We start from the raw sequence: 14,049 nt of genomic DNA, 5'->3' as shown, positions 1-14,049 counted from the left end.
ATGCCACGCTGCAGTCCTCAGAGCTGGCAGCTACACTGGGAGAGGCAGGCATTGCTGAAGCAGGTCAAGCACACTTCAATGGTGGAGACAGTCCCACTGACTTTCACACACAAGTATCAAATAATTGGCATCTAAACTGGTCAATGATTTGGCCTGAAGGTGAATTCATTTCGCTTGATCAGTCTTTGCCGTGATTATGGCGTCTCATAAATATAATTCCCTTCTCACAATGTGAAGCCTCTTGGCCTGCTGTCCCTCTAGCTTTAAGCCAGGAGAGGTGTCGACTCAAAGCACAACCTCCAGTTGTGGGGGGAGGGGAGCATTCCACTGATGGTGAAATGGTGGTGAGACCACAGAAATTAACCAAGAATTGGGTCGTCATTCCTGATGAAGGATTTTTGCCCGAAACGTCGATTTTCCCGCTCCTCAATGCTGCCTGACCTGCTGTGCTTTTCCAGCACCACTCAAATCTAGACTCCAATCTCCAGCATCTGCAGTCCTCACTTTTGCCTACCTCAATAACAATAACTAGCTATCCACTTCCGTGGAACAGAGCTGATTTATTGTGCACACCAGCCTTGGGAAACTTGCCCAGCATTCGGAAGGTATTGGGGGAGCTGTTCAAATGCAGCTTCCTATATTTTTGCAGTCCATGGAGCTGGATACATTTAACCCACAAAATTGCCTGATATTCAGCCCAGCACTATAGTTAGGTGAAAGTGTCTTCATTCTCCTTTGTAGAATGCCAAGCAAAACATGCTCATTCCAGGTTTGAGGGTCCCTATCATAAAATCATCACTAAAACTTGATCTAAGATTTGTGGTTTCCTTTGGTAGTGAACCATTGGGATAGATTATACAAATTTTTTTTGAGCTGAATTCTCAAAAAAGCAATTAAGCAAGGAGTGAATGACTTTTTGGAATGCAATTTTTTTTCTTAGTTTGGTAATTTTGTTTACTTTTATAAAAGATAATATATCGATATGGACGTGTGTGACAAGATGGTCAAGATCAATATCCAAAACAATTGCCATTGATTAATGCAGTTCCTAAGCCTGAAATATTCCAGAAAGGCTTTTAAAAAAGGGTAAGTTGATTGATTAAACAATTTAAACAGGCAATTGTACTTCCCAGATCAGAGAGAACCCTCCAGAAAAGGCTCTGTGCTTCCATTGTGAACAACTCCCCAACAGCAAAACAGGTTTGGTGAACCAATTTTTATTCCATCTACAAAAGTTGCAATACAACTCAGTCCTTATCCATGTTATCCCCCATGCCACTAAACATTTCCAATCCGTTCCAATAAGACGTCTGCATTGTAATTTATCTTTCTTTGACCCAATCTAGTCTTGATGGTCAAGATAGTTACTGCCTAAAAAGATAATTCCACAGTCTTGTAGGGCTGAATTTAGCGTTCTGTTCGATTATAGAGAGGAGGGGCCTGTAAAATTCCCTGGATAGATTTCCTACTCACAACCTGACCTCTCTGTAATTTTACAATGGGATGAGCAATGCCCAGGCCTGCCAGCCCACCTTATCCAACTGAGGCCCTAAGTGGGCAAATAATGCCCACTTAAGGGCCAATTTCTGACCCTTGCCTCCATTTTCAGGCTGGCAGGAGCAGTTCAGGGGCAGAGGGAAGCCTTCAAAGTAGCGGAACTTCATTCACTGGTCTCCTTTCCACATTTCACACTTCCCCACTGTAAGCTCTGGCTCTCACAGGTGCTCCCTCAGCCCAACTTCTTCATCACACCTTCACTACCCCCTTGCCCCCAACTCCAACCCGGCCTCACCTCACCTCTCTCCACCTTGAGACCATTCGTACTGGACTCTGGACTATAGAACATTGCAGTCCCAGTTCTGGCCACAGGGTTACCATGATTGCTGAGTTGCTGACCAATCAGATTTGTCCCAACTCTCTGAGCCAGACTTGCTCGCTGATGATATGTAGACTTCTTGTTTCTGGCTAATTAACACTTCTTGGAGTGTAAAGTGGTTGAGCAGCAGTGGTTGGCAGTAATGTGATCGGTATTGACTCTTTGGGTGCTGGGATGGGAAAGCAGCCATCTTAATAATCCTGTCCATATGAACAAAGTATTCACTGCCCAATGTCCCAATTCTCTCACATTTAATCTTGTAAATTGATGTTTCATTTTTTACCCTTTAGCTTCTTGAAACTTCTGCCTCCATCTTATTCCTTCTCCCATTCTTCTATCATTTTAAAGACTTGTGTTGTATTGTCCATAATATGTTGCCACAATGAAAACAGACAATATTTTTGAAGTCCATCTTAATATTTGTATTTCCTCATGCCAGACAGTATCCTGGTAAATCAGTGTTGTATCCTCTTTGAGGCAATAAAATCCTTCTGGAAATGTGACGTGTAACAATACTCAAACTGAGATCCAATTAAGGTTTTACAAAGGTTCACTATTGTTTGCAATGGCACTGTGAATGCAGATATGACTGCCAAGGCACACAGAAAGACCTCACAAATGGTAATGAGAAAGAGTCACAGTTGCGGTTCAAATTTTCATTTAGCTTAGGCTCACTTTCTGAAGCATCAAGGGAAGATGGGACCGGGGAAAACAGCCATAAAACTATCAAAGACTGAGAAGGTTTGCATAGCCTGTGTAGTTTCCATGGGTGCAGATCACCAGTGCAACTTCAGCACTGTGGAGGTGTTTTAACTTCCGTTTGCTATGACCACCAGATATTATAAGGCAGGGAGATGTGATCCTGGTGGAAGTTAGGAGAAATTTTGAAACGGGGTACAATTAAGACTGCAGTTCTGCGAAGAGTGCAGTATAATATTGTGTGTAAACACATTTTGGTCTAATGTATAAATGTGGTGTGGGCTTTTTGGTCATTTCAAGAAGTTAAGAGAGACATCTTTCCTGTAATGCAATATGTTGGTTACCTGTCCAGGCATGGTGAGTGGATGTCTGCTTTAGTTTGTTACAGTTAAAGTCGAAAATGATAACTCTTGCATGATCTTTTTTAGTTGGCCAGCAAGAATTCAAAGCTTTGTCTAAAAGTTATCAATGGTTTCAGGGATTGTAACACATTAATATCATTTGCATAGTGTAGGTGAAGCAAAATTGATCTGAATTCTAAGATCACCTGTATCTTGCAGCCATCTCAACACAGTTTTATAGTTCAGTAGAATTTATTTTGTGTATTTAACATTGAGAAACAGTCAACAGACCATAAGCTTTTCATTAACATTATAAATCAAACCCTTATTTGAACAATGATTAGCTGGGCAGTTGCGACACATTCTCTTCAGCTTCTGAATGGAGCGTTTGACAGCATGTTAGGTGTTTCCAGCTTCCATTAGTGAAAAGTAGATACTAGTATCAAACCACAAGGTGTAGTCCACAGCTGTGTTATTTCATACAACCTATTGCAATGCAGCTCTTAATCACTTCAAGATTTTAACAGCAGCCTAATTGGCATTGCAATTGCGTAAGCATACACTCATAAACACGTCTGAAACGTCACACATCAGTTTATCAAGGTAGCAATACTCTTGTAATTCCAATGGGGATTTTCCTAACTTTGTTAACAAAATTTCTCCTGTTCAGAACTCAGCAGTTTTCGTTCCTTTTCGAAAAAAGAGTGCTACTACATCTTAATCTACTTTCTCACCCTCTGAAATGGGGCATTTCCAATAATAGGCAGACTTTGTCATCTTATATTATCTGTGCATGCTCAAGCTATGTGCCTGAATCATGTAAACATCAATGTTTCTAAAAACAAACTGAACCTGAACAATAAGCACCTTGCCCCATTCCAGATAATTGTAATGAACGTGCAAATAATAAAAAAGGGGCTTGAAAGCAGGAGACAAATGAGAAAATTAAAATTCTGAAAACACGATAGGTTAATGACAGGGCAAGAAAGATAATGTCTTACTTCAAGTACAACACGACCATCAGTTAAAATAATTTTCAAACCCGGCAGACAGAAGCTCAACCTAAACAAACAGAAACAAAGAACCAAGGATGCAGGAAATCAGAAACAAAAATACAAATCTATTTCTGTAGAAGCTCAGAAACTGCCAATTCTGTAACTGAATGTTTCCCTGGTCTGATTTAACGTACAGCAGATGATTATCAAGCCAAGCAAGCGATCTCAGCAGATGCTGACTAAGCTCAACCTGAAGTGAAGAACATAACAGCCAGGGAATACCTTCAGGCATCTGACAAGGAGGTCCTCCATTGTGCACTTTGGAACCTGCAAACTTTGCCATCGCTGCTGTTTCAAACAAAGCATTTGTAAACTATTCGACCGACAGTCTGCTTCTAACAGGAAGGAATCTGACAAACCACAAGAAGCACCTCCGCAAAAGAGAACCAGCAGAAAGCAAAAGCTTTCATCCTGCTGTTGACCTTTGAGATAAGAACAACTACCACACAATAGTGACTCTTGAAACCAGGCAAGTTACTGTGATAAAACAACTAACTGTTCCATGCATTGCAAATTGCGAACTCTGATAGATTGGAGCTATAACCCAGGCTGCTGGTGTGAACAAAGTTAAACTTAACTGAGTGAGTAAATATGCTCAGCAAATGGAACAGATTAGAATCTCATACTCTGTAACTTGCTAAGAGTAGCTAATCTTTTAAAGCTCAAAAGCTGGAAAAAATGCCCGGGGAGGGGTGCAAGATGTAATCAAAATAGAGGTCAGCATTCATAAGTTTTTCAACTATATGAAAATGATCACTTTTGACCCTCTTCCCCATATAATTCAAGCAGAGTTTTTCTCTTTTATCCATTCACAGGATGAAGGCATCACTGGCTAGGCAGCATTTATTGCCCATCCTAATTGCCAAGAGGGCAGTTAAGAGTCAACTACATTGCTATGGGTCTAGAGTTACATGTAGGCCAGACCAGATAAGGATGGCAGATTTCCTTCCCTAAAGGACATTAGTGAACTAGATGGGTTTTTCCAACAATTGACATTGAATTCATGGTCATCATTAAGACGTTCAATTCCTTTTTTATTGGATTCAAAATGGTAGCTGTGTTTCTTTTTCCCTAAATGCTACCAGAGTTACTGAGTTTCACCACCACTCTTTGTTTTTCCTTTATTTCAAATCTCAAGCATTTGCAGTATTTTCTTTAATTTAGTGTAATATTTGATATGATTTGCACACATATGCTGCTCCATTCTAAATCCCACTCACCTATCATTCCCCAATCTCTTATATTAGCCTGGTATTATTGGTTCCCTCTCCAAACTGCAGAGCCCTGGATCCTTATCTACAAATCTGTTCATGATCTTGCTTCATTCCATTTCCTCCAGGTTTTCCTTCCCTCTTAAATGGCCTGGGCAGGATTTACCCTGCAGAAAGCCAGTCTTGCTTCCATATGGAACTAAAAATCCTGCCCCCTGATTTTAACTTCTACTCAACTCCTTGCATAAACCCTCATTCCCAACATTGGTGGCAGCATCCTGAACTGCCTCAATCTGACTCCCTCACTGAATTTCTCTCAATATTATGTGTTTTTATTTTGTAATTCCCAGATATTTGAAAAGCAAGCCATTCCCAGAGTTGTGAATGGGTTCCATTCTGGAGTGTATTTGCAAGTTGATTTGTACGCAAGTTGGGACACAATGCAGCACATTGTAAAGCAGCTGTTCATAAATACAGGAAATGCTTATATTTTGCATCTTTAAATTTACACCCTGCACGAGATCATATTCGTAAGTATGAATATTTGTAAGTCATACTTTTGTAATCACAATTAGATTGGAAATCTGTGACCTCTGTCTTAAGAAAATGACTACACTGAGCACTACAATGGCCTTCGCTGCATGTGCAGATAGGCTGGGTGACATATATTGGCTGGATAGGCTTCAGGATTCTTGTGTGTGTGCACATTGTGTACACAGTGACATCAGCCCCACAGCATCTGCAGACTGCCTGACATTTACTTCAAGTTAATTCCTTTTCAAAAGTGATGTCCAATCCCCCATGCCAACTCAACCTGTTCTCTTGCTCTGTCCCAGTACGTTCAGCCAATTCAGTTTAGAGATGGAACAGGGAGAAATTAGCTGCTCAGGAGGAAAGGAAGCCTCACTACAATCACTGTTTAATAATTATATTGGTGACAGGCAGCTACTGTTGTCAGTGTGTCACTGGATAGTGACATACATTGTACTGGGTTCCTGTGCATGTGCGATAGCTGCTCCATCTGGTGATGGCACTCACAACGAACTTTGTCTTCAATTCTAACTCGTGGTGCTGCCTCTTAAGAAGCCTGGGAAGGCTGGTGTCATTTTACACAAAATTTGACTCTCCAATGTAGCCATGAATGTGGCTCACTCAAACACTTAAACACATAATTGATTCCTGGTCATTTCGTTCCTACCGCTTCACAGACAATATAAAGTCTCCATTATTAAAATTTGCTCAAAACCTATCCATTCAATCCAGCCTTGAGCAACGATTGCTAATGTCTTCCTTCACCATTTACTTTCATTACACCAGTTCAGAGAAGCAACATTAACTTTCATTATACGTAAATATGATCTGGATTTGCTTACAACTTCTAACTTAAAATCAAATTGAACGTTCTTTATCCTTTCCTCTGGTTCTGCCATTCGGTCCTTCCCTATGCCATATTCACCATCACTTTCTTTCCCTTTCCCTTTTTCTCTCTTTCATTTATAATTCATTCTAATTTCTTTCTCATTCCCACATTCTCAAATACACTTTTACAGAGATTTAAATCAAACTTACAGAACAAATACCATTCAGTGCAACTGGTCTATACCCGTGCTTATACTTCATAGGAGCTTTCTCTGATCCTACCTCTTATGACCTTCTTGCCCATCTCCTTTCTACCTCAACTACTTACATTGCTTCCCCTCAAATGTAGCTACATTATTAGTTTGGTATCACATCTTAAGTCAACTAGTTTTGAAATATCCAAAATCTTTCACCTTTCCTTCTTTAATACATGGCTTAACCTCTCTGTTTGAAAAATCCCTTTGTTGCTAATCTTTCTTTGAATTGGCATCAATTTTTTGGCTGACTTGAGTCCTGGGAAGCACTATACTATGTTAAAGATAAATGCAAATTGTTGTAACCTAATTTTTCTCTCCTCAGTTCAAAAATTCAAGTAGGCAAGGTGAATTTTGATTCTGATACTTGTTTGGATCTGAGCAACAGATTAGATTTTCACTCCATCATTGCCAACTTTGTGTGAACTCCACAATGTCAACCGCATTAACGTATTTTAATGTGCATTTTTCAAGTCTTTTAAAAGTATTGAGGTGTAACTTACAAGGTTTTAACTAAAATAAAACTATAAGACAAGCAAATAATTGACACATTTGATTTTACAGTATGAGTAATAGGGTAATAACTTGCTGTGTGCTTGTTCTTAAACAGATCCCACAATAACATTAATGTCCAAGGAGACAAAGGTAGCAAGCTTCAACTAGCACCAGAATAAGAATGTTATTTTCTTATTTTTTTAATGTATATGTACAGTATAATAGTTGTTATGGTACAAAACTGCTAATCAGAAGTCATCTGTTCAAAATCTCATTGGACAAGTTGTGAAGCTGAATGTAATAAATCTGGTGTTTTAGGGTTTGTTCCAACAAAACAAAATCGTAATGAAAACTTTCAAATTGTTATAAAAGATCAAGGATTAATGAATGTCATTCAGAAACAAAAGATTGCTGTCCTCTCCCAACTCCAGTTCAACACACTGACTAAATTTTAGCAGCTTCAGACATAACCTACCATAGAATCCCTAGAGTGTGGAAACAGGCCATTTGGCCCAACAAGTCCACACTGAACCTTCGCAAACCCATTCCCCCACCCTATATATACCCCTGACTAATGCACCTAACCTACACATCCCTGAACACTATGGACAATTTAGAATGGTCCGTTCACCTAACCTGCACATCTTTGGATTGTGGGAGGAAACCCACGCAGACACGGAGAGAATGTAAAAACACCACACAGACAGTCACCCAAGGCTGGAATTGAACCCAGGTCCCTGGTGCTGTGAGGCAGCAATGCTAACCACTGAGCCATTATGAAGATCAAAAAAACAGTAGCAAATGCTTCTGTAAAGAATCAGGCCTATCTCCAGCACTTCAGGGCAACAAGGTGTGTCAGTCAGGATTTGCAAAGAGGACAAAAATTAGTTGATGATGTTTTGGTGTTTACCTTGATTTTAACTGATACACATCCTTAGAATCTTAGAATGCCTACAGTGTGGAAACAGGCCTTTTGACCCAACAGGTCCACACCGACCCTCTGAAAAGTCCCACCCAAACCCATTCCCCGACATCTACACCTGACTAATGCACCTGACCCCCATATCCCTGAACACTATGGGCAATTTAGCATGGCAAATTCACCCAACATCTTTTGAACTATGGTAGGAAACCGGAGCACCCGGAGGAAACCCACGCAGACACGCGGAGAATGTGCAAGCTCCACACTGGCAGTCGCCCGAGACTGGAATCAAATGTGGGTCCCTGGCATTGAGGCAGCAGTGCTAACCACTGAGCATCCACATTGAAGTTTGAACCAAAGGCAAAGGCAAATCATAAATGCTAGGAATTTGAAATAAAATAGAAAATATTGGAGGTGCATCTCAAGTTAGTCTATACCCAGAAACAAAAATAGCTCCATATTTTGGACGAAGTGAAAAAAAGGTAGCATTCAAAATATTAACCTGCCTTTCGTTTATCAGATTAATCTGCTTTTTATTTGCTCTGGTATTTTCAATTTTTCTGAAAAAAACCAGGAAACAACAAGGGAGCATTGGAGACAAAGCTGGAAAGGCAAGACATGTTGGAGTCTCAGAAAATAATTATCAACACAAACAGAATGCAATAAAATACTCCTTTTATGCATCTCTTGGTAAGATGACTGTGCAAAAGCTTCTTGAATTCACTAAAATAATTTAAATATACACCAAAGCCTTTTTTCTTAAGGAGATCTTGCATTTCTCTATCTTTCAAATACAGTTGGTGTAACTGAACCAGATTATTGATAGTACTATAAACTAATTTGCTCACTTGTGTTAGGATCCATATGCTTACAATGAATTAACCAGGTCCAGAACAAGTTTAAATTAACTACAACAACAAGTTTTCATTTGTGTAGCACCTTTTACATTGTAAATGATACAAAGTGCTTCATAGGAACTACATTAGACATAGACATAGTCATAGTCCTAAGAAGTGTTACACCTGAAATGTCAACTTCTCTACCTCCTGATGCTGTCTGGCTTGCTGGGTTCTTCCAGCCTCCTGCCTGTCTACGTTAGATATAAACGAGCAGTAAAGAAGGGGAGCCAGGGACAGTCACCACCACCTAATCAAGTGAAATTGGAGATCGCGGACACAGTCACCACCAAATAAAGGAGCAAAGAAAATGGAGGGAGGAGGAGCCACCAGTACCTAAAAAAGTAAGTAAGAGGAGGTCCCTGTGAATGAAAAAAAGTGAGGTCAGCATCTTCATAAAGAGTGGGAAAGACAGAAAGCTGGGACATCAGTTTCATAAACAGGAGAGAGAGAGAGAGAGAGAGAGAGAGGGGGGGAGAGAGAGAGAGAGGACAGCAGTTTCATAAAGAGAAAAGTAGACCTGTGTGAGGAAAACAGTAACAGTGGAAGATAAAATCTGGGTAGATTGTGCCTTCAACCTGTTTCTATCTGCCACAGCCAAAATGGGACATCCAAATTAAACAGGGAGGTGATTGATGGGCATTTCTCTTTTCATTGGCCAAGTGGTTTAAGTCAGGAGACATTATTGCAATTTGAAGTGTATCAGGTATAAAAGCCATGTTTAAAATAATGAACACCCAAATTAATTAATGAAATAGAATAGAGATTGCGCGACAAGCTAATGTGAACATGCTATTGAGGCATGCCAATTCATGAAGGGCATGAAATCAAGAACAGAAATATAAAATAAAAAAGCAGAAAACAGGCCAGTGAACACATTACTGGTTATTGGAAAAATGCCAGAGTCCAACATTGAGAAAGAAATAGTGGGACATCTAAAGATTAAGAGCACAATCAGAGTTAAAATGGTTTTATGAAAGGGAAATATGTTTGATAAACTGGCTACAGGTCTTTGGGGATATAAGAAGCAGAGTTGGAAAAGGGTAATCAATGAATGTAGTTTACTTGGAATTTCACAAAGCATTGGATAAAGTGCCACATTAAAGGTTATTGCACAATAAGGTGTTGACTTCGCAACCATGTCTCTAAAATTCTATGAAGTCATAGGCTATCGCTCACAATATTAGGGGCAATGTTATAGCTTGGATTGAGGATTGGATAACACACAGAAGTCAGAGTCAGGATTATTGCTTCGTTTTCAGGTCAGAAAGGCAGAACTAGTGTAGTGTCACTGGGGTGAATCTGAGAGCCTCAATTATTTACCATCAATATTGATGACTTGGCAGAGGGCAGACTGTCGCATATTCAAATTGCTTATGATACAAAATAGGTGAGAGGACATATTGTGATCAGAACATAAGGGATGTGCAAGAGGATACATATTAAATGGGTGGACAAAAACCTGGCAAATGGAATTAAGTATAGTGAAGTGTGAGGCCATGTGCTCTGGAAGAAAGAATCAAAAGGCAGACTATTATTTAAATGGACAGAAAGTCCAAAAGAAGACAGCACTGAGAGATCTGGCTGTTCTTATGCATGAAACACAAAACGTTAGCATGACTGATACTGTGACGCTCTGACCTGCTACTTTCTCCCACTTCTTATTGACCTGAAAAATAAGAAAATAAGATAGTAGCCCAGCTCAAAATTGCACCATTTCAGTTCAATTTTTCCTTTTATTAAAGAAAGCCTTGCATTTCTCTCACATTTTTAAAACTTAGTATGTCCCAAACCGTATTATAGCTGAGAAAGTATTTTGTAAGAACAAATTACTGCAGTTGCTGGAATCTGTATTGAAAACAACAAATGCTAGAGATCACAGAAGGTCAGACAACAACCATGGAGAGGCAGCAAGCTAACGTTTCTAGTCTAGATAACTCTTCACCGGTGTATTTTATAATGCAGCCATTGTTCAATGGGGGAACCATTACATTATTATTCGGTGCTGCTCCTAGTGCAACTGACCACATCTGTCAAAAAAGAACTCATGTTAAAGAAATTATCAATGTTCTTCTTCAAGCATTACTCTGTTAACTGCAACACAGAGGTAACCAGGGTACAGTTCTGAGTAGTAATGTTAGTGCCCGAGTAATCAAACTGGTTCATTTAGGGATCTGGGGACTTCAAATCAAATCCCACCATAGCAGTGGGTTTAATTAAATGATATTTGAAACTACAAAGCTTCTGTTAGTAACAGCCAACATGGGGTTTTCCTAAAAATGCATCTAGCTTATAAATGGACTTCAGGAAAGCAAATCTGTCTTATTTAATCAGTTAGTTGACCCTAACTACCCTCTGAAATGCTTTGTAGATGGGGACTGCTCCTTGGGACATGCATGACCCAACACCAGAGTCAATAACATTTGTCATTCCGCTACAACACTCTCAGTAACCAGACAGTCAGTCAATGGAATGCATCAAACACCATTAGTAAGTGTGGGCCACCATTCCTTCTGTCTCTTGTGTCTTACAGGTGCATCCTGCCTCCCAAAGACCAGCCCATCTCTCCCACATGAAAGATGCTCAATCTCCCTGTGGTGAGAGGTCTGTGCTCAGGTTAGAGGTCAGGCCATGAGTCTCTGAGCTTGGGTCAGGAGCTAGGATAAAGGCCAAGCCAGTACAGCACCGGGGCCCACGATCTCTGTCCTCGTAGCCCTGCTTGTACATACGCTGACACCAGCATACGAAGAAGCTTAACCACTTTGACTTGAGCTGTGTTTAGAAGCTTCTGATGATTAGATGGCAGACCAGAATATCAAGATCCTCCCCTGAACTGGCTTAACAAGCATCCACACCATATTAAGGAAGTCAGAAGTGATTTGGGTTGCTCATATAGTTTCACAAAGCTAGTCCCCTTTTTTTAACTAAAAGCTGTTCATTGGCTCATGGAGACTCTGTCCTTGATATTTTTCAGAGGGGTAATAAACCAGGCTGGGCTCCAATCAGTCTGGTTTGGTACAGAGATGAAAAGGATTTTGAGAGGCCTTTTGCTTATATGTAAACAGATAATATTTCAGGCCAAAGTGGTCATGTTTTAGAAGTGACCTGTTTAATGAGAGTGGTCAGCTCTCTAGCTGAGCAGTTTATTTCAGGCCTGAACTGGTGAGGAGCTCAACAGTGAACTTTGTGGGAACTCTCTCCCTTTCTTTCTGCTCTTCAACTTCAACCTGTAAGCATGTGTTCCATTTATACTGGTTTTTAAAGGGAGTTTGCTCATTACTTATTGGGTCTGTTTTGTGTGTCTGTGTGTGTATGTGTGTGTGTGTTCAGAACAACATAATTAAGTCTAGTTTGGATAGACTGAGTTCTGTAGGTGTTCTTTATTCTGTTCTTTGTGTTTCATTGTGTAATTTTGTGAATAAGTTTTGTCTGTTTTAAAATCTAATAGTCAACCTAGCTAACTTACTATCACTGTCCACTTACCGAAACAAATTGCAGTGTTATGGTCTGAGACTGCCTGCTTAAGAATGTTTTGAGTAGTCTGGTCTGGTCCATAACAGTAGCCAGAATGCCTGATACTTATTCATCAAGTTGAACTTCCTATGTATGGAGAGGTTGAGGTTAGGGTGCAGTCTAAGTTAACAATGCAAAGACATTTCTGCAAGTTTCATTTTGGAGTTTTGATGTTGACTCTGAGTCCACAGGAAAAGCTCATCTTGGATCACTTGGCACAGCAACATTAAAAAAGGGCAGGGTTTCCTTCAAAAGTAACTGCACATCAGAGGTGGGAGAAATCCTCCAGAGAGGTAACCCTCAGCCAGCAACTTAACCAAAAACTCAAATCATCTGCTGCATCTGGCCTGTCTGCTGCAGAACTGTTGGACTCAGATCAGTACTCACAACAATCTGCAACAGTGCCAAAACTCTAGCATACACCTTAGATCACAGAGATGGTTATCTTTGCCTTTTTAAATTCATTTTCTCCATGGTGTTACAGGCAAGGCCAACATTCGTTACTCATCCCTCATTTCCCAGGAACTGAGTGTATTGCTCGCCCGTTTCAGAAGGCAGTTAAGAGTTAATCGCACTGCTGTGAGTCTGGAGTCACATGTAGGCCAGACCAGGGAAAGAGAGCAGATTCCCTTCCCTAAAAGACATGCAATAAAATAAATGTCTATTGTACATTTTCTTGTTCTTATTGTGTACATAATAGAAGTAAGTATCTCAATTCAAGGAGTTTGCTTGTTGCTAGCACAGTTTTGCCAATAATGACTTTATCAATTATGATTTCAGAATGTTTTGTGTTTTCCTTCCATTTTATAACAAATCATGTCTCATTCTGATGTCAACTTATAAAGCATTATATTGTGTTTATCATATTTTTACGTTGCTAGCTGTCCATATTTCCTCTCCTGAAAACAGATAAAATAATGTAAAGAATGGTGTCGAGAAGATACAAAATATCAGTCATTTTTAGAAAGTGCAAGTGTTAGCCTTGTGACAGAAGAGAAAGAGATTTGCTTTCTGATACAAAGATACTTGTGAAGAACAAGCAAAGGAGCAAGGGGATTTTCATTACAAATTGTCTGCTGCCGTTTGAAAAATGTACTTCCTCTCATTTACCCATTATGACTGGCAATGACTCACGGAAGCACAAATCTCCCTGGGTCATCCAGCTTTATATGCTTTCAATTTACATTCAGTTATATTGAATTGAACATTAATATTGTAGACCATAAAGATATGTAGCGGAACCTTATGTTGCAGTAAGACTAAACATAAATTTCTAAATTTTCTAAATTTCTAAAGTATAATTTCATGCAGAATGTAAACTATAATGATATTTTTGGGTTATCATCCTTTATCCTATTCTCCCTTAGTTTCTGTTTTTAATGTTTAACAGTAATTCTTTATCATACACTATTTAGTTTTATCTTTATT

At 39.6% G+C, this 14,049-nt stretch overlaps 1 protein-coding gene across 3 annotated transcripts in view; it reads right to left on the bottom strand.

Moving 5' to 3' along the window:
- The window catches only part of LOC122564765 (dual specificity testis-specific protein kinase 2), a 103,771-nt gene that overhangs the window by 66,020 nt on the left and 23,702 nt on the right, over nucleotides 1–14,049 (bottom strand). Inside the window, exon 1 of one of the 3 annotated variants that reach the window (XM_043719952.2) lies at nucleotides 4,194–4,354. The exons of the other annotated variants lie outside the window; for them this stretch is intronic. Coding sequence (XP_043575887.2) covers nucleotides 4,194–4,254 — 61 coding nt within the window. The 5' untranslated portion in view covers nucleotides 4,255–4,354. Of the gene's footprint in view, nucleotides 1–4,193; nucleotides 4,355–14,049 lie in introns of those variants that run through there. 3 annotated transcript variants of the gene reach the window in all.

Source organism: Chiloscyllium plagiosum, unplaced genomic scaffold, assembly GCF_037043375.1.
Source record: "Chiloscyllium plagiosum isolate Xiang-an unplaced genomic scaffold, Cpla_swu_hap1 HiC_scaffold_21, whole genome shotgun sequence".
Classification (NCBI taxonomy): Eukaryota; Metazoa; Chordata; class Chondrichthyes; order Orectolobiformes; family Hemiscylliidae; genus Chiloscyllium; species Chiloscyllium plagiosum.
This window is presented reverse-complemented; position numbering and strand designations above follow the sequence as displayed.